The 24,661-nt window shown below is 42.5% G+C and overlaps 1 protein-coding gene across 1 annotated transcript in view; it reads right to left on the bottom strand.

The window, feature by feature from the left end:
- The window catches only part of NUAK1 (NUAK family kinase 1), a 47,051-nt gene extending 23,038 nt beyond the window's left edge, over positions 1 to 24,013 (bottom strand). The window contains exons 1-2 of the mRNA XM_030238270.2: positions 23,613 to 24,013; positions 927 to 1,047 (exon numbers count right to left, since the gene is read on the bottom strand). Of these exons, the coding sequence (XP_030094130.2) occupies positions 927 to 1,047; positions 23,613 to 24,005 (514 nt within the window). The 5' untranslated portion in view covers positions 24,006 to 24,013. The remainder of the gene's footprint in view (positions 1 to 926; positions 1,048 to 23,612) is intronic.
- Positions 24,014 to 24,661: the final 648 nt, after the last annotated feature.

Genomic DNA, 24,661 nt, shown 5'->3' with positions numbered 1-24,661 from the left:
CTGCCATACACACCTCATCACCTTCTTCATTTACCTCACAGCTATGGAAATGTGTAGGACTACATTCAGGCTTCCTGTTCTTCACAGGAAAAAGGGTGATTCCCAGGAATAAGAAAAAGGAAAAAGGGTGATCCCCAGGAATAAGAAAAAGGAAAAAGGGTGATCCCCAGGCCTGACCCAGGTCACTCTGAACCTCTGGAATCTACATTCCACGTCCAACATGCAGCCTCCCTCCCTGCAGCAACAGGCCTTTTGGACTGGCATCTTTTAGCATGCACACAGTGTGACCTGCTGAGCTAGTGCTGGGACATATACAAACTGGCAAATCTTCCTAGATGTGTCCCAGGAAGAAAGGAGATAGAGGAGGAAGACAGGATAAGGAAACAGGAATGATAAGCCAGTCACCAGACTGACAGGAAAGTGTGCAAAGGTGAACAGGAAGTGGATGCTGGGATTCAGGGGGAAAATCTGCAATGACAGAAGTAGCAACTTTGAACTGGCTGGTAACAGAGGACCAAAGTCCTAGAGCAGGTAAGAGCTGCCCTGTGCTGTCCAGGGGAAATGAAGCAAACAAGGACTGGTCTAGGGGCTGGGAACAGAAACAGCGGCTGGTTCATGAAGGAGGGTGAAATTAAACTGAACTGTACAGTAGGAGCAAGGACATGAGTGGTTGATACATGCAACCATCTCCCACCTGCAACTGACACAGTGAACTCACACAAGAAGGAGCTCTTCCTAGCAAAGGTTTATGCATCTGTGAAACACTGGTAGATCAGAGGAAAGACAGTGCTCAAGGCAGTCTCGTTGGTAAGGGATGGGTTACACAAGGAGTAAGGGTTGGTTTGGTGCACGATCTCAAGAAACATGAACATCAGGTCTCCAAGAACATAAAAGAGCAGTCAGGGAAGAAAATCACATTCACTAACCTTCATATATGGTGATGATATGAGGGTGGCTGAGGGATGACATGATCTCAATCTCCCGTCTGATGTGAACCATATCTTGTTCATCCTTAATTTTGTCCTTACGAATGGATTTTATTGCAACCTATAAATGCAGGAAATCAAGCATTATTCTTGGAACTAAACAGATGCATCTAATCCACTAAGAAGAGTTAAAAAATAAATACAGATGTTAGATGTTGGCAGAATGTGGAATGACCAAAACAAACCTTTAAAATACAAACCTCCATGCTCCAGCTCCCTCACTGTATAACAATAAATACACTCCCATTACAGTGTAATGGATGACATGAAGTTTTGGGCTCTTCAAGTCTTAGGACTTTACTGAGGAGGAACACAGCATCTTTCAGAAAGATTTCACTCTCCTTATCCAAATGGCAAAACTCCCCAAGAGATTTTGATGGGAAGCACATTTGCCAAGACATGATTGCATCTGACAATTTCAAAAAGAAACTTTTGAGACAATTTCTTTGAAAAAACTTTGAGATCTCTGATGGAAAGAAGCAGGTAATCCAGGGTGCCGATTATGTATTGATATCCATGTTAATACATAAAGGATCCCATTAACACAGATTAGATTAGTCCATGGTGTTCTAAAGCAGGCAAACTGTTCAGGAGTTATGACTTATTAAAAAATCAGAATAAATAAATCTTTAAAATTCACATCTAAACTCATCCTCATATAAACCCAAGCCTTCAAGTCCTACACAACACTTATGCAGTCACTGCAAAACCATATCCTTCCTGCATCCTTCCTCAATCAGCAAGCTTTTTTACAAGCATATCATGTGACTGGATGTCTTTCCAAAAGGCAGGGTGGGAACAGAGGAAGTGATAGCTGAACTTCCAGTATAAATTCAAATTATAACAGTCTGTGAGTGTGCGTATGTGTGTTGCCTGTGAAAAAATGGCTTATCTGAACTCCCCCATAAATAATCGTGGAGGTCATCTCATGCCCTATGAGAAATGAAGAAAGCAACAATGCAGAGAAGCTGGTGGGAGAGGGAAGGTGAGGCCACTGTGCATACTGAATAGCAGCACAGCCTTTATTATACTCAATATTTACCCTGCATTGTTTTTTAAGCTAGAGTTCAGGGAATAAATTATCAGCTAGCTTAAAATCAACAATAAGTCTTTGAAAAACATCACTGACCCGCTGAGATGACCACCCTTTTATGGGTAAACCAAACTTGCGTCATTCTTTGCAGCCAACTACTGTGGACTTCTCCTGGGAAAACATTTTTAAATCTACGATTTACATTATTTCCCTCATTACCCTAGGAAAAAAAAATTCACTGCCTACTTCAGTAATTGCAAGTGGCATGACCAGTATTGTTTTCATTATATGATGTAACACTGAGGATATTGAAGAAAGAAGAGAAAAACTTACAATCTTATAAAATTGAAATGTACATAAACAGGAGCCAGTTTAAAGGATCAGGTTTCCTACACCTCTGAAAAGCAACATTGTTCAAAAAAGCATTAAGCACATGCCCCATCCCCTTGAATTCCCAGAGACTGCTCATGTGCTTAAAATTAAGCTCTTGCTCAAGTGCTCCCCTGCTTTAGGACAGCGGAACAAAAAGAAGTCAACAGATCTTCATTAAATAAATGACAAGATAGCCTCCAAGTAATTCTAGAGATGGAAAAGGCAACCAACTCTAAAGATGACAATAGATTTTCCCCCTTCCCACGTCTGCACTGGGACTGACTTGCAAATGCAAATACACCCTGTATACAGAAGGATGTGGGTGGCTCTTGGAGCAGTATGTGCACTCCTGCAAGAAATAAATATAGACATGGGTAAAAACACATTTTTTATTAAAAGACAGCCTTGTACTTGGCTCTGAGGAAGAATTTAAGAAGGGTTCCATTGTCAAATATACAACGGGGAGCAAATTCTTCCCCATTCACAGCTGGTAAAGTAATCACAGCAGCCCAGAGGACATGCCAATCTCCTGATAACTTGACTCCGTGCTTCACACACAGGACTTTCGCACATCTACCCACTGGCCTCTGTAGAATAATTGTATATAAGAAAACATATTTTTAGATACAAAAATGCAAACATGATTGAAAAGTGTGATAGCACTTTGTAAGTATAGGTTTGGATCAATATTCTAACGCAAACAGATGTTTTGCCTGGCAACTTATTTTTTAATAGGACCAGAGAGTTTACAATCTCACAACCCATGCTGAAAATTAAGGCTCCTTAATTTATAAAGGCTATTCCTAAAAGTTTACCCACATTTCAAAGATGGTGCTTAAGCTCTCCTGAAAGCATTACTTCCCAGTTGCAGGGGTAGAATTCAACAGCCCAGCCAAAGTACTTGGAATTTTGTCAGTGACATCCAGGCTGCAATGTCTCATCCCAAATATAAGGAAAGAATACATGCTGAACACATCCCTAGGGTTTTAACATTCAAGACTTTCTCTTCCCTCACTTGGCGCTTGGAAACAAGGAAAGACAATTAGCAGGTGTGAAATACCTTTACTTCAGTAGTGTCAGTGGATTCAGGGCAGCACTAAGCATCCACCTGGCCATGGTCAGCCTATCCCCTGCAATCCTGACACACAGCAAGAGCGCTGCGTGGGAGGCAGTGCCCCTTGTACGTTACCAGCACAAGGACTCGCTTTTCAAGAGAGGTTTACTCACATGCTAACAAAGTAGTATCACTGTCTATTTGCACAGCACATAAGCTGTAGCCATTTATTAGTTAAACCTTGATAAGCAAGTGGTGAAACAGCACAATTTATCCACTTTCAGAAGATGAAATCGAAACAGAAAGGTGACATGACTCCTAAAGGAAACAAGGACAGTAAGGAAACAAGGACACTATCGTCTCAGAAATTGCTGCCTACCTCTTCCTCTCAAACTGTGCAACACACCACAGAAGTGTCTTATTCAACAAACCATCTGGTTATTAAAGAATTATTTCTGACACCTTTCCCCATGTTCAATTGCTATTTTTCACCTCAAAAAGGGTGTCAGGAAAGTGAAAAGTTCAAAGGCACCTCAAAAAATACTTTTCACCCCACGCCATCAGCCTGGTGGCCTGCACAATCCCCAAGTGGATAAGTTCCACACTTCAAAGGCTACCAGCCATGCACAGCCTTACTGGTGACCTGGTCTGAAAGGCCAAACAGTGAGTGATTGGTGTCAGGAGACTGTCACTGTCAGGGGTGGCATCCCAGAGCAGGATTAATGGAGCAGGACAGCATTCATTCAAGCTCTTCCCTTCTAAGAAACAGATTTCTGCCAGTCAAGTCTTTCATCTACACCAGTCTGCTCAGACCATGTCAGCAAGAATACTTGGGCTCAAGTCTACTGATGTGAAAAAAACAACACAAACAAGAAAGCAGCCCAGTTGGGTTTTATTCAGTATTCCACATTACAAATCACAATCACGTTCCAGGTATTTATTACATGTTTCATTGTTTTCATATCTCTGAGCAAAATAAGACCCCTAGCTGTATGTTATAGTATCAGACTGTAAAACAAGCCTCCCTTCCAGGTATTCTAAAATATCAATAATATAACTTCTCTCATGAAATTTATTTCTTTCAGAAATATATTCCAGAAAATACATTTTCAAAGAGCACTTATGCTTTTAACAGCAGACAGAGCTGGCTCAATTTTTCTAAACCCCACTTACAGGACTGCTGCATGATGGACTTGAATAACTTCAGCATAATAGGAAATAATGTCAACCGAAAAATACCTTATGAAAGAACTTGTTTGTTCATTCTTAAGGCTCCTTTCTTTCTTTCTAGCCTGCTTTCTTGCTTTCTCTGAAAGCAGCTTCACTGTGAGCAACATCAAAATTTATTAAGGGTCACAGCCTATGAATCAAGAGCACAGAAAAAGCAACACGCTTTTTACATCAGCTACATTAACTACTCCAAATATTCGAGCTCAGTATCTGCAGAGAAAGTGCTGTTAATTCCTTTGGTACTCTCAAAACACTATACTTATACCTCTACCACACTTTTCAATATATTTTACTGGGTTTAAGACTTAGATAATTTAATTATAGTATTTTTAGTAACATTACTAGTGGAGGAGCTATTTTTCCTAGCTTCTTGTCTTAATGAGAATTTCAGATAACTCCAAGACCTTGCACTCAGAGAGAGTAACATATCAGATTCCTAATCATGAAATCTAAAGCCTCTCACCCCAACAAAACAGGTTCAAGTTCACCCAAAGCCCCTATAGACACAGTATCCAATCTGGCAAAACACTTTAGCACATGCCTAACTTCACACATGTGAGCAGGCCATTGACTTTTGCAGGACAGCTCACACATGCAAAGTTAAATACATGCACGAGCACCAAGGTCACAGCTCAAAACTAGGCCATGTGAAGTTTCCCTCTGTGGATCATTACTGGCTGTGTGCACCAAAACCATCCCCAATATATTCTGCAGCTCTGATGGCTGCATGGTCCCACACATGGCTCAGGGGGAGAGAAAGACCATCAGAGATGGGATGAAACTGCCTCCACCTGCACCGCCCATTCTGGTACCAGTCTCTGCTCAGAAGGAGGTAAAGAGAATACCCACTCCAAAATCTATGGTACAGGCAGGGGGTGTGAACCTATGATACAGCTAGGAACCTCCAAACTGCTCTGCACAAGCAGAGCCCCAGCTTCACTGCTGCTCTGCCTTCCAGAAGCAGATAGAAAAGAGGCAGCAGAACTTTTGGCTTCCTGTCCCTCCATGAGTCAGCTTGCAGAGTGTGCTGGGCAGGAAGTGTAGAGAAATAAATTACTTTCTTCAAGGCTGCAATAAATTACTGGTTTCCATTTGCTGGAAAGAGGATTTATACTCACTCCCTGAACTGGTGTAGAGAGATTATAAAGTATTTTCCAACACACTTCATGCTTCTTTGCTTTTGTTTCATACAAATAACTGGAATTGAACTATAAATACTTCAAAAGTATGCTTGTTGCAAAGGTTTCTGTCCATTCAGTCATATCTGGGAGAGAAATGTCTTTCTTCCTTTTCAAGCTTCTTGGCTGCTAAGCAGAGCAAAATGGCTAGAATTAATTTTTACAGATACTGATCAAGACCACTGTGTACAAAAAAGTATCTCTAAGTCTAAACATCTGGCAAAGGGCATGGCAGTAGATGTCCATTTCCATATCAAATCTCCATGTCTGCTGAGTCTCTGCTGGCATCATCATTTACAGCCAAGCAAAAAAAAAAGCTGTGTTTTCATCAAAGTGAAAATCTGTTTCACTTGATTTGAGGAAGTTGGTTCATGTGTTTGTTTTAGTCTAATGAACCTAAGTTTGCCTCATTTCCAGCTGAGTTGTAAGAATATAAATTAAGGTAGAACTAGCCACAGTGCAGAGTCACAGATTCTGAAGCTGGTAAGTGCTGAAGCTGAGCCTGACTACTTAACTGCCACAAACCACTGACCCTTCCCCAGCAATTTCTGCATGCAGTACATTCAGACCCACTGAAAACAATCTTCCACTCTATTATCTTTCAAGGCTATTTTTAGGACCATAGTGAGATATGAACTGGTTTTTTCCACTGAGGGACACTGTGACTTTTAAGCTGGTTCCAGGACTCGTACATACCACCCATGCTCTAACAAATTCCAATGGGCTCTAGCAATACTATTATGGAGAGTCAAAAAACCACCATCAGGACAGAGAGCGAAGTTCCCTGAGAAAGGGAAACCAGCTTGTTGCCACTGAGCAATATGTCAGAAAAGACGCTTAAAGAAAATTACGAAAAAATATTTTCTTTGGGTGAAGAGGGAGGGGAAGGTTAAATACACATAAAGCTCTCCTTTCTGAAAGCTGTGAACTGAATCCATCCCCACCCAGCAATGAGAAGTGGGTGAGCCCAGCCAGTTTCACAGCTCTGCTTCCTTTCTTTGAGATTTGAAGGTGGGAAGTGCAATGTGCCAAGTACCAACGGGGGTGTGGATGTAAAGAATAGGTTGATCAGCCAGGGGAGGAAGAGAGAGGGAGAGCAGAGGATGTTCGGGGGTGGGGAGAGAAAAGGTACATTGTTCTTTCTCCAGCTCCACAGAGCCAAGTAAGAAAGAATAACGTCTGGCACCGTAGAATGTTTTTTCCACGGGAGTCTCTGCCATCACCAACTCAAGAGGAAAAGAAACAAAGCTACAAAATTATGTGATCCCTGAGGTGGCTGCAATCAAATGATAAGGAGGCGAATTGCTGATAATGCAGTTGCATTGAAATGGCACTTCCAGAGGTTGCATAAAGGAGAAAAAGGAAAGGCGGGGGGCGGGCTGAATAACTGTTGAATTGGCCTCTGGACCTTCCAGGCACCATGGACAGATATGGGGAAATGAAGCATCCAAAGAGTTCTGAAAAAGTACGCTTATGAGGACTTGTTTTTGTAAGCCTCCTTCCATGATTATACTTTTGCTGTGTCCATTTGCTGAAAAAACGTTATCTTGAAATTCCAGCCCTGGGCCAGATGCAGTATTAAAGAGCATCATGCAGGACATGTAATTCTAAGAACAAGCTTCTGCACGGTCATAGAAAACATTTCACGCAGTCACTGAAAAGTTGACAAAAGGCCACTGTGAATGTAAGCAAAATTAGTGCCTGGTGTTGTGCAATCTGCTAATGCATCTCTCAGAGCTCTCCCTTTCAGCGAAAGAGTAAGGTTGACACAATGTCATTGTTTCAGAGATTGTTAGTTTTCACATCCTAAAAGCCAGATCATCTCCATGGTGATACTGCCTGGGAGACAAGCATTCAACAAAATCCTTATTAATTATTTATCAGCAACCCAACTCTATTGTTTGATACACTGGCAAACTATGCAGTAATCAGGAGAGTTGCTCAAAGCAGTAACCGGTGCCATCTGCACCCAAGTGAGCCTTTGCTGATTTAAATCTCAGCTTCTGCTCATTACTTTGTTCCATCACATGTTTGTTCATGTCATGGATGTTACCAAGAACAAAACATTGTTATTGTTGTTGCCAGCCAGCAGCTGCACACATAAAGGGCAATGATGCACGTGCCTCAATGCATCTCTCAGGTCCATGTGCTTGTGGGACATAAAGGTATTTTTTACAGCTGCTTCATTCTGCATGGTAACAGCATACAGCAGACATCAGCATCTCCCTGTTTCATTCCCCTCTTCACAATGTGCCAGACAGATTATATTTCTAAAACCAAAGCTGATGTCACTACTTGTAAAGAAACTCACTCTTGTGCCAAGGCACTAGAAGTCCCGAGTCAGTGTGATAAATGTTAAGTAAAAATTCTATTTGCATAAGCTGAGGCACAATGTGCCACTGTCTCTGGGAGAATGAAGGTAAGATTACCTCAGGTTTAATTTTCCTGATTACCTCGGGTTTAATTTTTCTGGTTCTGCTGGATATAGTTGCTGCTATCATATCATAAACGATGATTCACTAAGTGGAGAAGAGGAATTAGCTATTCACTAACACTCAGCAAGGGGATTACATATTCTCTCTAGTTCCCCCCTTATTCACAGAGAAAGATGTTTGTGGAATCAAGTTTTTATGAACAGTAGAAGTTATCAGACGAACACATTTATACTGTTCATATATAAAGTGGGTGCCAGGAGGAACATACAACACCGTTCCTCCACTTCTTTCCTCACCCCTGCATACGGTGCTTGTTATCAGGATTTGTGAGCACATTTCCTGAGTAACTACTGCCTAACTGGAAAATTTGCATCCCTTCATTGTCTGGTACCCACTACTCTCAGCTATGTCTAAAAAGCCTGGCACACCATGCATTCTCTGACAAATTTTGCTGGCAGAGCTTTCTTCATTTAATGCTGAAAATCCTTGCCTCAAGTAATGTATGTCAGAAATATACCAAAAAACTTCTCCCTTCCCAAAAGATTTTTACACCACATTACTGAAGTCCCAAGTCATAGGACTGTTCAGTTCTAGAAGAAAGATCCTTCAAATAGCCACCACCCCTAGCAATAATGATGTGTTTCCCTTAGTGACACCTCAAGTTGCCCCTTCTCACCCCTCCCCACTGTCCCAATAGCATGCTACCACAAATCTGCATTCACTTTAATCCTCCCTAACCCACAGAACAACAAATTTGCTGTGGTAGAAGCAGAGGTTGCAGAAGATTTGTTGAAAAGCAGAGATCTTACGTGAGCAGGTTATTAAAGATGTTTGCAGCTGTGTCCTGTCAGGACTGGAGCCCAAGGCTGGTCTGGCATCCTGGGAGAGTCCCTGTCATGTGCAGACTTTACCCTCCTGGAGAAAAGAGTGGGACTGCTTACATTTTCTCTAATTCACTTCTAAATGTAACTCCATATCATGCACAGATTGATGGAAGTGCCATCTCCTTTCCAATGTCTAATAACTTACAAATATCCTATCCAACTACTTTCAAACTTTCAAGAAAAGTTCATGCTTTGGCACATAAGAAATTAGGTCTGGATAGAAACTGGGGTAGGGGGTTTCCCCAAGGCAATGGATGTTCATAACTGTAATTAAAAAAGAAAAAAAAAGCTTTACAGCCTCAAGTATGATCATGCTCCTTAACAGATGTTAACCAGCACCAAATGCCACATTCACTCAAAAGATGAAAACTGCATTTACAGTTAACTTCTAGTGAAATTACCAAGCAGACGTTTATTTTTGGCTTCCACATTTACCAAAGCCAAATGCTACACTGAGTTGGGATTTCACAAAGTCTAATTGCTTTTCTTCCAGGTTACAATTTTGTTGGAACCAAAAAGGGAGAAAAAAGGAGGGGGGAAAAAAACAGAAAAAAAAGCTGACTTCACTTTTAAGTAGGAAAAAACATGGTAGCATCTGTTTCTATCATGTCTGTTTACATCATAGTTTAAACGAGGTTAAAATTGTGCAATCATTATTGATCAACTTCCAAACACAGCACAGCTCCAGCACATAAGCAAAAGATGAAAAGTCACTGAAAGAGAATCTTCTGTCAGTCAATCTTTTAACTTCCGCAAGTCTGTGTGCAGACTGTTTAGCACTAATTAAATTACTGGCAAGTCAGGATAAAAAGGACTGAAAGAATTCACAAGTCCCAAGTTCACTGTTCTCAATGTTACATGGGTATTACAGATCCAATCCCCAAAACCTGGATGATAGCTTTCACAGTAATTTTGGGGCTTGATCTCACAGCTACCACAGCAGCTGATGTAATGCAAAATGCTAACCTGAGGCAGCAGAGAGGAACTTTAATTCGATGTTGGTTTTTTTTGTGAATAACCAGTGAACCACACTGAAGTAATCCTCCAAAGTAGGAGTGCACACTGTTCAAGGCATCAATTTGGGGATGAAACATAAAATCAAGATCTTGGCTATAAAAAAAAGTTATAAAAAAAGCTCTTTATGACTTTGTTAAGAAGACAGGTATAAAGTCCTAGTTCCAGTTTGAAAATGACTCCTGTAATTCCTCCAATATAATTTAAATTGGAAATGGGGTTATTCACACCCTCTAAGCAACTGCTGCAAACTGTTCCAATGTGCTGCTAAATAATGGTAACCCCAGCAGTTACCAGAGTCTCTAAAGTGATTTTATAGGTTTAGGCAAAAGGTACTACATGACTGAAAGGCTGTAATTCACATTAAACACATTAAATTGGACATTGTTTGAACTCTTAGAACCAGTTTTTTCCCAAGAAGCCACCTCACAGCACATTTTCATTTATTGGCACATTCTACTTGAGAAAGTTGTGAATAAATAAATGTAACTTGGATTATTCTCTTTTATTCACTGAAGCATCTGTGAGTTCAGAGAAACTTCAGAACCACTGAGAGCTTTGCAAATCTTTACAATGGCTCTTCCACCACAAGTGTGAAGTTAGCTGGTATTGTGGGGATCTTTTGATTTTGCTCTCCGGTCCTACAATCCTTTAGAGAAAAAAGGGAAGTGCTGTTTCACCAAGAGAATTACAATGATACAAGGAAAAAACTTGGGAAGAGTCTTTTTAAAAAGAAACATCTGTACTTTCATGCACCACAACACTCATTAAAACCAAAAACCATACAGTTTGACCACCTGAAACTCCTAATTAACAGACTGGAATTTTTAAGTGTAAAAAGACTTTTAAAGCTGAATTTATAGACTTTAGTCTTTTTTATTTACATTGATGAACAAGGATTCATTGTGCAAACATGGTGGGACACAGAATTATATGGTGGAGGGTGCACAGATGTGTTTAAACAGCACAATTGGAAGAATTAATGACATGGCAATATCAGAAGCTCCTGTATCTAGTATACTTTACTAAACTGATCTAAAGTGGATCAAAATATAAACATCACTTCCTGGTGGCAATCTAACAAACCATAAACCCATATCCTATCTGGAAAAATACTCTCGGAATACAAAAAGACTGGCAATCATGTATCAAAGCCTCACACAGATTATTTTGCTCCAGGGCTTACAGATCGCTTTGCAATATTAAATTTGTTTTTGTTAACATACTGCTTCAGTATTACATTGTTCTGCCTGGACATTACCTATTTAATGGTCCCTTCTGGGATGGGACCATCTTAGAATTTATGATGGAATGCGCTGGAATTACTACAGCAGGAGGAAAGGAGTTTGCTAAGATTTCTACCCCATCCATCTCTGATTTCTGAGAAAGATTTACACCCCTGAAGGCAGAGGAACCTCCTGTTGTTCCCTTCTATTTATTGAAAGTAAATTACCAAGGCCACCCTAATGGCTCAGGAGAGAGAGTAAAACAGGAATGGGAACATTCTTGCTCCCTGCAGCCAGTTGGGCTTGGAATGGATGTGAGAGGGTGAGGAACGAATTACACTTTCCTACAATTAAGTGGCTGGTGATCTAGCAATTGTGCAGCCTTAAATGCATAATTCCAGCTTTCCCTGATAGAAGAGTTCACAACTGCAGGCAGTTGTTTTAAGAAGTTATGAAGAGACTTTAACTTTGGAGGGGAAAAAGCGCAACGCAATTATTTTTCAGGATGGAAAACTTTGGCCTAAGAACTCCCCCAGACCCTACGAGCTCCAGGACTGTCACCTCCTTCAACATGCACAAACACCTTTTTTGGCATGTGTTTTGGCTGGAGTCAGTTGAACAAGACAGAACTAAAACTCGTGTTTCTGGGATCCCCTTGCCAGAAGCTAAGCTGTTAGGTAGTGTAACAACAGCAGCCCAAGCTTCCCACTTCACCATGCCAAGTGACCTTCGCACACACTTGGACATACCCCCTTCCTCAGAGCGAGGAGCAATTCCCTTTCATGCTGCTCGGTCCAGAAACTCATCTCAGCAAATACCACAAATCATGTCAGACAAAGTAGGACTATTAAAGCAGTGCTGCACAATGTGAATTGCTGTCCACAAGGGACTGGACCAAGAGACTGCCTAACCTAATTTGTTTAAATATTTAGCTAAACAATCCTGAAAGGGGAAGCTGCATTGCTGCTCTGGAAACTACAACTTTAATCTCACTTGAACCACGCATTCCTCAGTTAAACTGCAGAAATAATTTAAGAACCAACTCCCAAATAAGATATTTTTCTACATTTCCTAGAAATATATTATTTCCAATGCTGCGAAATAAAAGCGGACTTATTAATTTACCCAGGTTAAAGTTCTTCCAGTAGCCCTAATAAAATCTAATGTCAGGCTAATTACATGCATTTCACCAGTTTTGCATATTCACATTGCTCAAAGCCACACCACACAACACCAGTGGAACACTGATCATTTCCAACTCAGCCCCACAAACGATTTGCACATACTGCATTCACCCACTGCAGAAATCCACAGTGCTTCCCTGGACACAGAGTAAGCTTCATTTCCCCTCCTTGGGCATGCTTTAATACAGCTCTGAGGTGCCAGCTTCTACTGGGTTATTAAAAAACCGTCTAGAGTTTTGCTGGGCAAATAAGAGAATAACTTGGGTGTGCCAAACACAAGATAAAGATACAGCTGTTTGTGCCAGACATTCAGTTTATGGCAATACTTCATAGGAATTATTCCCCATAACAACTGAACTGTCATATCCTACAACTACATCCCAGGCAACCTCCCAGATGAACTCACTATGGCTGCTGTCTGATGTGTTCTACATACAAACATCCAGAACTAACCAGATGTTCTCTATGTAAAACATTTGGTTTTAAACATTCTTCTTTCCAAAAATCCATTACATTTGTTTAATGGACTTGCACAGTTCAACTAAATATCCTGGAGCAGACATTTGACTGCAACTCTACTCTACAAGCCCCATCTGCAAAAATAAAAAAAGAGAAAGAAAGAAAAGGCAAATGAGAATGCTTTACATGATTTATGCTGTCTTTATGATCAGCCAGTTCATAAAATACAAGCTCTGCTCTACAGACAATAACACAAATAGCTTTCAAGTGCATTGTTAGTCCTTGCCTGTATTAAACAAATATTTCAATTGAAACAAAGGGCCAAACTCTACTCTTCAGCTTACAAGTGTTAACGCAACTGAGAGTGGCATTTTACCCACGTACATCACAGGGCATGCAGTTTTTTTGGTTTAAGCTCAGAGTGAGTGAGTAATGACATTCAATAATGATAACCAGCTACATTCGCAGTTGCAGAGTTTTCCTTTCATCTAAGAAAGGATTGAAGGAGGTGGAAGTACAGCATGAAATCCTTCTCTCTGATGAATCCCTTGTGAGCAATGCATAACCCAAAATGAGGCCTATCACAGGTTCTCTTAGACCTCATTTACATCATAAAATGCCAGACAGAATGGAGGAATACTTTGCTTTACTGAAACACGGGTAGAAAACCCTCAAACTGTACACAGAAACAAACCCTGTGGTTGAAAAGGACGGCTAGTCTCTGGCCTGGGTGCACTGCACAGTCCAGCCTAAAGGCCCTCATTCCTCCCAGGCTGTGCTGACACATTGGTGACCGAGTTGTATTAGGTGGTGGTCAACAGTGATGAGTTGTCTCCAAGGCACAAGAGATGCTGGGCTTTTGAAAAATTGGCACCATCTCTTCAAAGTGTGACTGAAGCCATGGAAGAGGACATTCATTTCAAGAGCCATTTTGCTAAGATGGCTATACCCACACGAGGAATGGCTCAGCACAGTGCTGGAACTGTGGTAGACCTCAGCTCTCTCCTGAAGGCTCTACCACAGACTTTCTGGATGAACCTCAGAGAAACCACTCACTCTCCTGGAAGCCCAAAGCATGGCTGTAACAGCTGGCTCCTACAAGAATTGGAGCTTAAACCCACATATCACCATTTAATTGTTTCACCTCATTTTGGTGGCCTGAAGAGAATAAAAACATGACAAAGGAAATAGCATGAAGGATGCTATTGCTCATGTATAGTCCTTATCAAAAAGGTATCTTCCCAAGAGGCCAATGTGAACAACTCTCAGTTACATCCCTACACAAGTCACCTAAGCCTTCATTGCCTCCAGCAGGTATTTACAGGAATTTTCCATGTTCCAGGCCACGTTCCATGGCATTAGAGCACATACCAAATGGGAAGGTTGCACTCTCCCCTCTTCTCCTCCCAATGGCTATTTTATTTCCTCACACCAAAACAAAAGCTGTCACCTCTGCCCTGCAGAATCCACTGTGCCAGCTGTCCCCAGGCATCTCCAGGCACCTTTGCTCCTCCTTCCTGAGCTGCACTCTGCTGGGGAAGCCATAATATTTGATTTGTGCAGAAAGGCAAAAATATGCAAATAAGTGACAGCTCTGAACACGTGCCTTGGAAGCTATTTCTTTAACAAATGACTTGCTGTCTTCCTCTATCAGACTTGTGTGCAAAGGACTTAACTTTTTTGTGCCAACAACAAAGCACCATATAACAAAAAAACACATTTGCTTAGTTACCACACAGCTCAAAAAAGTATTTCTACCCAATCCTTATTTGTGGTCAAAAAAATATTCACACTCGTTTTTACAGTAACACTTGTACCTCAAATAAAAGGAGATATCTTTCACCATCAGGCATTTAATAGAGAATAGAAATACCAGCAAAGATCAAATGCCTTGTTGTGTACAGGAAACATGATATGAAGGCTTTGAGATCTCCATCAACAGCAGGACCCCAATTTTTCTGATCTACCAAGGAATACCTAAATTTAGTCCCTGAACTTAGTATCTTTTCACAGGAACAATAAATTATTATTTTTTAAGCCTAATGTCCCTTAACTAGTGTCTTTATTCTGAAGCAGTGCTGCTCAAGGCCAAGCATGCTGACTCAGCTCCACGGCCCAGCCAGACATTAAGATAATTGCAAATCCCTCAAGCTGCGAGACCTCAGAACAAAGACACTGCTCCGGCCTTAAGTCATCCCACATGTGGCTGCTGTGCCAGAGTCACCAAGGGGCTCTGGGCTCACCAATGTTCCCCAGGAAGGCGCAGTAACAGGGGAAGCACAGCCTGCCAAACACCTCTGCGCTTCATCACAGAGGCAGCCAGCCCCACACAAGGCGCAGCAGACCCTTCCCTTCACCAGACTGGTGTCTGAGGGACCCAGTAGCAAGTGCTCTCAGGCACCATGCTGAAGATGTGGTGAGGTAAAGTGGGAAATGCTGACAGTGAGAAGGGAAGGCTGAGGAGGAATCCAGAAATTAACAGTTACATTATGAGCATGTTAAGCTCAGCAATCTCAGCGGCAGTTTTCTTAATACTTATAAAAAAACAACACCTGCATTTATTTTGTGATTTTCGCATTCACCTACAACTGGCCAGGATGGTTTCACACAGGCCAGCCATGCTAACCCCTTGTCCCACAGCTGCTCTCTGACTGGGTTTTTTTCAAGTGAAAGGAACCACCCAATAAAGTATTTTATTATCTCCTACATTGGTAAGCATAGAGCCTGGAAAAGTCCATATTTGAGCAAGACCCATCATGGATCAATGGCAGCTTTAAGGACTGATGGCTGATAAACCATCACAGCTAAGGAAGTTCCATCCATCTTTGGAGAGCTGAGGGACACAATGAGCTTACACCATGCAATAGCTCAACAGACTGAATTGAGGATTGGCCCATGGTCTGTAGTTGAAAATAGAGAAATTACGGAGCTCAAATAAGAGTACAAGAACCATGGAAGATCGAGGTATGGTAACAATCTTGCCCCCTCCATGCTTTGCAGCACACAGCAAAGGTTACAGGAGGGCCTCTGCGTCTACTAAACATCTGGCATTTTTGGTGTGGGTCCAGGATGTTTGAGAGGTATGGCCAGACACAGTATACACACGGAGTACCTCACCCAGCCTTCGAGTGTTCAAAGGTCTAGGATCCCCTAATTTATACAACGTACTATGCTGCCTGTGAAGACACAGTGATAAAATATATTCTGTTTAAAAGCAGATACTTCTCAAATCATAACTTGCAGATGCTCAAAGTCTTTCATGTGGGTAAGACAAATGAGAGCCACAGAGACTGATTTTGTAGCCAGGGAGTACAGGAAGCAACAGTAGGAGAACACTATTGAAAGCCGGGACGCACTTATGGCTTTAATGAATTGGTCATCAAATATAACAACACACATATGCAGTTTTTACCTTGCTTTATAGTTTGCTCCCCACCCTCCCCAGCTATTCCCCATATATCTAGCAAAGTGGAAATTACTTTTAGTTTATTAAATGGACACACATGGTACTCAAATCTGCTGGAAGATATTTGAGGGAAACACTGACAAATATAATTTACATATTTAGTTGGAGACCTTTTTATCTGAGACATTTCCTCTAACATATCAACTATCTTAAGTACATTGACCCATCAGTGCTAATGACAAGAGGTTTTTCTATAAAGTGTCTGGTGCACATCTGGGAAATTTAGGGACAAATCCTACCTTATGGAGGAGGCAAGAAGGACATGCTCTTGTAGGTCAGAGATTCCCATGCCAACGTTCCCATCACTGGTGGTGTGCAAACTGTCAACACAGAACATCCGAGGATGGGGACTGGTTGCAGCCTCCAGCCTAACCTAGGTCAGGAGCTGCGAAGGCTCTGGCCAGCACACTAAGGAGCCACCAATGGCTTTTGCTATCCATGCTGTGAGCTCCTATACCTCCCCAAGCCTGGAGGCAAACCTGCACCTCTGGCTTCAGAGAATCGTTCAGAGCTGTGGCAGAATACATTGTTTAGTCCCACTTTTTAGAGGAAAACATACAAGACCTCAGTAAGGAGAACAGTGTCCTGCAGAGAGGAACACAGCTGCAAGCAAGAGGAAGTGCTTTGACATCAGCATCCCAGTTCATGTAGATAGAGAGTACATTAGTGCATACAGGAGAGAGAGACTAGAACTAGGCAGATGCCCATGTCAAACCAAATGTCATCAACCAGTTTCCATAGGCTCTACATTTGGATAATCATGGCTATACACATGTTCACCTGCTGGTGTTCAGGGCTGATATATCCAGAGCTGGTTTTCAACCCACACATTTGTCATTCTTCCTTGGCACTGCTGTGGCCACCATGTGCCTCCTCCCAGTTCCCTACTCCAGCTGAGACTCTCCAGTTATGTATTTACTAGACAAAACACAGACTAACTACAATTACAGTTCTGTAAAGAATAAACAATTGTTCACAAGAACTGCACATTCCACACGTTTTATTCAACATGTATGACCCTGAACTAAAATATACACAAAAACTGTCTCCACATGGCAAATCCACACTGTGGTTCCAGAAAAATAATAATAATTTTTAGAACACATGCCACTTAAAAATGCAGTACATTTTAGCAATATCTAATGAAAGACTTTGTTCAAGCAATTTTCATTCTCTTGTGTTATCTAGCAACTGGTGCTGTGAAGCCATTTGTAAAAACACTTAGACATTTTATAGTGTTTTTAGCTGAAAGCTGCATTAAAAACATTGGCTCAAATTCTGTTGTGAAATTTCACATGTAGAGGGAATCACACTATGTATGCATCAAGCCAAAATGTGCCCTGTTCATTTGTCTTACTTTCCCATATTAAGCCTTCCGGAAAGGAATACACTGAGACACAGGGAAGTTAATTATCGGCCCAAAATTGTTTCATCCAATGCAGGAGAAAAAAATAAGGCAACAGTCTTTTGGAAACTTAATCTCCTTCACCTGTAAGGAAGTGCAACATCATTGAGAAAAATATCACTTGATCTTTACTCAAAGCTCAAAGAACATGCTGTTCTTTAATTTAGTAAAAGACTTGACAAATGAATATATTCAGACCCCTTACTGGCTAGTCATTAATTCAGACTTTCATACCACTGTCCCATACTTCCCTGAACAAATCTGCTTCTCCAACAGAAATTCTCAGTGCAGAAAACAAGTAATCTGTTCTAGTGCCTTTCTCCTGATGACCTTCATGCTGTAATCAGTTATTTCTGTCTGCACCTCTTAATGTTAAGGTCTTCTTTGGCATTTCAATTATCCAAGTGTTTATACAAAGACTGCAGCAATTTGATACAACCAGGTAGTAATGCCCATGGTAATAAAGCCCACAACATTCACTGTGAATTACATTAGAATAATTCCAGTGGTTTTCTTTCCATTTGCTGCTTTTTTTTAAACCACAATCTCGGAACACATCTAATAGTTAAGGGTGGAACAAATAACAAATTAACAGCAAAACTATTTTCAAGTCTATATACTCTTTCCAACTTCTAGTCATTCCAGATCTAGAATTTCCATGCATGCAGAGGATGACCCAGGTTTCACTAACACGCCTTCAGCACCATGAAAACACTGTCCAGATTTAGTCACATTACAAGTCCCTCAAGGAACTCAGTTTGAACATCTTAAATAAATAAATAAATATGTACATACATGCATAAGTTCTAGGTCACGTGTTTTGCAAGAATCCCTTTTGCCCTGAAGAAGCTCTGACCCCATGTGAGTGTGGCAGGAGAGGAACCCGCAGCAGCCACCACAGGCTGCACAGATCCTGCTGGCAGCTGCCAGCTTGGGAGCAGGGAGCAAAGCCGCACACCCTGTGCGGGTCATTGCGCTGGCACACACAACAAAGTGGGAGGCAGCGGAGTACAAAAGGGCCAGGAATGGAGACCGAAGCTGGATGTCACACAAGGACAAAAGCCCAGGGTAAAGAGAGAGGCCAGGAGGCAGGACAGGCTGAGTGCTGCAAGAGGAAGGTGTCATCCACAGGACCCTGACGTTACATAGTCTACACATCTGGACAAATCAGGTACTTGGTTGTGCTCTGAAAACTAGCTGAAACTTCTACTGATTTTGGCTTTAATTGTCAAGTTTTTAATTTCTCATGTATAAAATGGAGTAGTAATACAAGCTATTGTTACTATAATTGAAGTTTATTATTAGAGCTGTGGAAGCCACACTCACAAATCAGGAACCTGCTAGGCGAAGTACTGTACAGACACTTCACATCACATCAGCATTGTGTAGATACTTATTCCTGTGTCTGCCACAAAGGAAGATGTCTTAGTAAGAGCAACAAAGAACCTCAAAAGAAATAAACAGATCCTGTGTCAGATTTGGACATTATATTGCAGAAGATGTACACCAAGCAATCAAGATAAAAATCAATATGAAGCAGTGACCCAAGTGCTAACCGAAGAAATTCTCAGGGGAAAAAATGAAAATATATTATTAAAGACAAAACAATCACATGCATCAGAGGGATATTCCCATTTTCTGTGAGGTTGGCAGCACAGGTGAGAGAACAAATGTTTCACCTGGCTTTCACTGCCCTCAGTGACCCATAAGCAAACTTTTATCTTGTTATAAGGAACCCTTAAAAACCACACTCCAAAGAAACAGTTGTATGGCCAACAAGGCCTTAATTACTGACATGACAGAGCCATCATTGTTGATATTCACGTTTTGATTTTGTTGTGATATGGAGAAATACAATCAGCAAAGCAAAAGTCCTCCAACATAATCTGTTGCTGTTCCAGGTCTCAAAGACCCTGTGCAACCCTTCAAACTCATCAAGAAGAAGACCAATTTCAAAGCAAAGATTTGCACTGCAGTTGTAAATAAAAAATTTGGTTGCTTTAAAGTTTGACCGTTTTTACAAGATTTTGATCCAGAAACCAATTTTAGTTGGCAACATCCTACTACCTGCACTTATTATGTAAAAGAGATAAATAACATACAGCAGCCACCACACATAAACATGCCTGTCCAAATATGCACCACGTGCCTGTTCTTCATGTTGGGCTGCTGCTTGTCATCAATTCCCAAAATAATTAACTTTCTGGAGGAACAGCTGGAGGAGAATAGTGCTTCCTCCACCTGCTGGTGAGGAGGAAGAAAAGATGTCGTGGCTCAGGCAGAAAGAGGCAGATGAAGGAGGAGGGGAAGCAGGCTCCTGCAGCTACTCCCCATCACCTCCCAAGCTGCAGCCTAGGGAGAGAAAAGGAAACAAACTTCCTGGCTTTTGCAAACGGCAAACAGAAAACAGTTATCTGTTATCCAAATTTGCATTCTAATGACTATTTACTCCAGTTGAATAATTTACTCAAAGAAGAATCCAGCAGCATTTACCATCTTCATGCACCATGCACAGAATCAGCCAGAGGTGGTCAATACATACCTTAAATAAGGCTGAAATAAGCGTAATTGTGGATTTCTTGGCTAACAAACATTGAATACATAACACTAACAAAAGTTCCGTTCTTTGGTTTAACATGTTCAAGATGACAAGTGGAAAAAATACCCACAGAAACATGAGTTTTACTTCACAGTCTTGAGATACCATGTCTTCATCCTTACACTTGCTAACAGGTGCCTTAATTCAAAATGTCCTAAGTTACAACTGTGTATACGGAGACAGCACTAATGAAGAAACCTTGCTGACAAAATTAGGCACCTCATACATCATATACTGGGCTATAATTTAACTGCTCCATGCAGCATGCTACTGTCTGTAGTCACTGTGGTAACTAATGCACAAATTCGACTAAGTTGTAACCAAAAACAAACCAAATGTATCATACAATCTACCCTGGAGCTTTATGGCAGGAAACTTCATGATCACGTCCCACTGCGTTACAAGGAAAGACAACAAAGTTGAAGTTAAGAGGAATAACAATTTGAATAAACCTGTAACCTATTAACACCTGCCAAATACTATTTTCACTTAAGTCAACAGAAATCCTGCTATTTCCAATGGCAGAGCATTAAAGCACATCTGTACTTTGCACTGAACTGTCTTCTCACCTTGGTTTTACTTTATTTACCCAAACCTGACAGTTTATTTCATTTCCGAGCTCTGTTTATACAGATGACAACAAATCCTAAGTTTGTGCTTCATATTAAAAGCCTGGCTAATCATGCTAAACCTTTTTATTAAATTCCATACAGCTAAAGAAATTCTTGACTGACAAGAGAAGTGGAAAGGCTAAACAGGAGAATTGCTCAAACAAGACTGATGAATGGGAACACAAGGTCCAGCTTTGCAATCTGTTACCATTCAACTTCAAATACCTGCTTACCACTGAGTAAAGAAAGCGATGATCAGCCAAACCAGTAACAGAGTAGGAAGCAAACAGCTTGGACAAGAGCACCCTTAGGACTCTTGCTGCTGGTTGCAATAGGATTGGCATTGGTCGTGATGCAACAGACAGTGCTGGCCACATGGCATCCCCTACTGGACACAGCAGCATCTGGTCCAACCTGCTCATGGATAACGCAAACACTGTCCCTAATAAGAACTGAGAAGAGGAAAGGGAAGAGAAAGAGGGGTGGAGAATGCAAAGAAAAACAGCCCCTCTCTGATCAGTCATCTCCCATCAGTTCTCTTATCTCACCCATGCAAAGCAATCAGTGTTCACAGGAATCAGTAGCAACAAGACAAGGGAACTGTCAGAAAACAAGAAGCATTTTCCATTCACCAAGATCTGGTTGGATTCCTGATGACTAGCTTTTATTCTGCAAGCAGACAAACTGTGGATATTTTACATACACTCACAGATGTTACAGTGCAAATGGACACGTTACACCAGAGCTCACCTGCAGACTAGTTAATAATTATGAAGTGCCACATGCCAAGGCTTGCATTGCTCCAGTAAAAAAATTCACACCTTGGTAAGGACTTGTTCAGTTTCTACATACCAGCTGATAAAGCGAATGTTATATTTTTATTGCATTTAAAATTGCATAGGTATTCTGATTTTCGCTCTCTCCATTTCAAAATGGCATTAGCCATATAAATTCAGTTCAGACCATAACATCAAAGTATCCTTTTACTGCACAGCTGAAGAGCTTGACAGTTAGCAAAATATGGAAAGACCTAGTGTGTTGTTAAGTTAGATGAGACACACATCTATCTACTCTACATCCCTTCCTCTGAGAGCTCTTTCCTAAACCAAATCTCATGGTACATTACTGCCACCCTTTTTTTGTTAATTTCTCAACTCCTTGAAAAGAGATGTTTTCAACTTACTTGCTTATTTACTGCATTTTATAATGTAACTCAAAACTAATCTACTTAAAAAATAATAGTTAGCATATAATATAGCCCTGAAGCTTTTGTTAGCCTGAAATCGTAAAACAGCCAAGACAGCAAACGTTAAAAATCATGGACTTAGAGTGAGCATGTGCAGAGATGTCCATCTCTGGTTTCTTTTTAGCCAGCCTCCAAATGAGCTAATAAACTGAAAGCATATATGATATGACTCTACAACTTGGCTGGAATTCTCATTTCCACTGTCGACACAAATATATTCAGTTGCAAAGTGTTGCTTATTAAAGTCATAGCATCTGAAATTTCATTTTCTGTTTTACAGATCCTTCTGCCTCTGGGTGCATGCTGAGCTCCCCAGCAACCAAAAGGGAAAGGTAAATGTAACATCACCAGGGAAATGCCTTGCTTTTAGATGAAGTCTAGTGAAAACTCATATAGCGCACTTCAGGACAAAGACCTCTGTAGAAAACACCTTATTTCTTTATCACAACAATGCCCGTCTCTATAGTTACGTATTTCTGGGAAGGAATAATGACAATAATTCTGACTAACGTGTACATTGCTTCAATTGCATTTCTGTGCCTGGCCGGAGCACTGCACCACTGAGGAAATGCTGAAGCTGAGTTATTGCTGGACAATCCCCGGGCTGCTTGAAGTCTCAAGCCAGCCGGCACTACTGTGAGGTGAAATGGATCATAATAACCAATGGGGTGGGCTGCAGTCCCTGCAATTTTTTAGGTGTCAGCAAAGTTCAGCTCACAAAAGTATAAGTGAATCATAGCATTTTTAAGCAGAGAAGCAAACGTTTTCCCTTCTGACAGTACTTTGTGAGCAGTGCTGGTTAGCCAGGGGATGTAACAGGTTTCTCCAAAACGTGAATTTCCACTGGGCAAAAAACTATTTACAGTGGACGTGCATGTGGAAAAAAAAAATAGAAAAAAAAAAAGTCACTCTAATTTTCCAATAATAACACATCCCTCCAAAATGTACCAATGCGCTACTACAGTGTCTCTACCACCCTTCTCAGATGAAAAATCTCTCTGCAGGATTGGCACTCTGAACAAAGCCGCGGACCGCAGGCACGGGTGGGATGTCGAGCGGGTCCCCGCCTCGGCACCACCCGCCAGCCCCGTACACAGCACGGGGCTCCTAAGGGGATGCAACCAGCTGGTTCTGTTCCGAAATCGGCATTGGAATATGATCTTATATATACCTGTATATATGAGTATATATAAGAGAAAGAGGCAGAGAGAAGCCGCTCTGTTGCCTTACCACCCTGCCAGAGAACCTCTCGATGGCCCGCTTGACTTTGCCATAGGTGCCTTTGCCCAAGGTCTCCTGCAGCTCGTAGCGATGCTTCAGGTTGTGCTTGTGGTGATGCCGTTTCACCCCCTGCTGCTTCCTCGCCGCCGTTACCTCCGAGGACGGAGCCGCCCGGACCGGCCCCTCCATGGCCGCCGCCGCTGCCACCTCGCCGCTGAGTGGGCCGGGGCTGCAGGAGGAGCAGCGGAGCTGCGTGGGGCTGGGGCTGGGGCTGCTGCTGCCGCAGGCGGCCGCCTCAGCACCTTCCATGCCCGGCGGCGCAGGGCGCGGTATGAGTGCCCCACCGGCCTTGCCGCCTCTGCCTCTGCCTCGGCCCCGAGCCCGCGCCCGCGCCGGCACCATGGGGCGCGGCGGGCGGGGCGGGCCAGGGGGCGGTGGCGGCGCCCCCGCTCTCCGCCCCTTCCCCGCCGCCCGCCCCGGCGGCGGCACCGGGGTGGGGCGGCCCCTTCGCCCGGCCCGCCCCGAGAGCTGCGAGTGTGGTGGGGGTGGTAGCGGCGGGGCTGGCTGTTACGGGCGCTGCTTTGTGCGCCGAGGGCACGGAGGATCCGCCGCGGCTCTCCTGGGCCGCTGGAAGGCGTCTCAGCAGGGCCGAGCCCCGCGCCGCCACGGCCCCCGGCTGAGTCCGAGGGCCCCGCAGGGCCGGGCTGAGGCGAGGCGCAGCACTGGCCGCGGCCCCGCGGGTCTGGTGTGTGGACCTGCAGGGACGACGGGCAGGGGGTCGAAAAAGTCTACACCAAATACAGGTCTGGAAGTCTTTTCCAGAAAACGTCTAATTTACACCATTCACCAAGCGGGGGAGGGTTTCCTGTAGGGCTTCTATGTTGCTGGAGCTGGCAGAAAAACTCGGGCACACCCAGGTGCCGCCTGTCCTTGGCATGGGCAGGCGCTATTTGCCTGCGCCGCAAGGTTTTTGCCGGTGAGAAACCTTCCTGGGCCCAGTCCTGCTGTGGTTCACTTGCAAATCTGTGCCAAGAGCTGAGGAACACTTCGTGTCTGCT

This window comes from Serinus canaria, chromosome 1A (genome assembly GCF_022539315.1).
Source record: "Serinus canaria isolate serCan28SL12 chromosome 1A, serCan2020, whole genome shotgun sequence".
In the NCBI taxonomy this organism is placed as follows: Eukaryota; Metazoa; Chordata; class Aves; order Passeriformes; family Fringillidae; genus Serinus; species Serinus canaria.
This window is presented reverse-complemented; position numbering and strand designations above follow the sequence as displayed.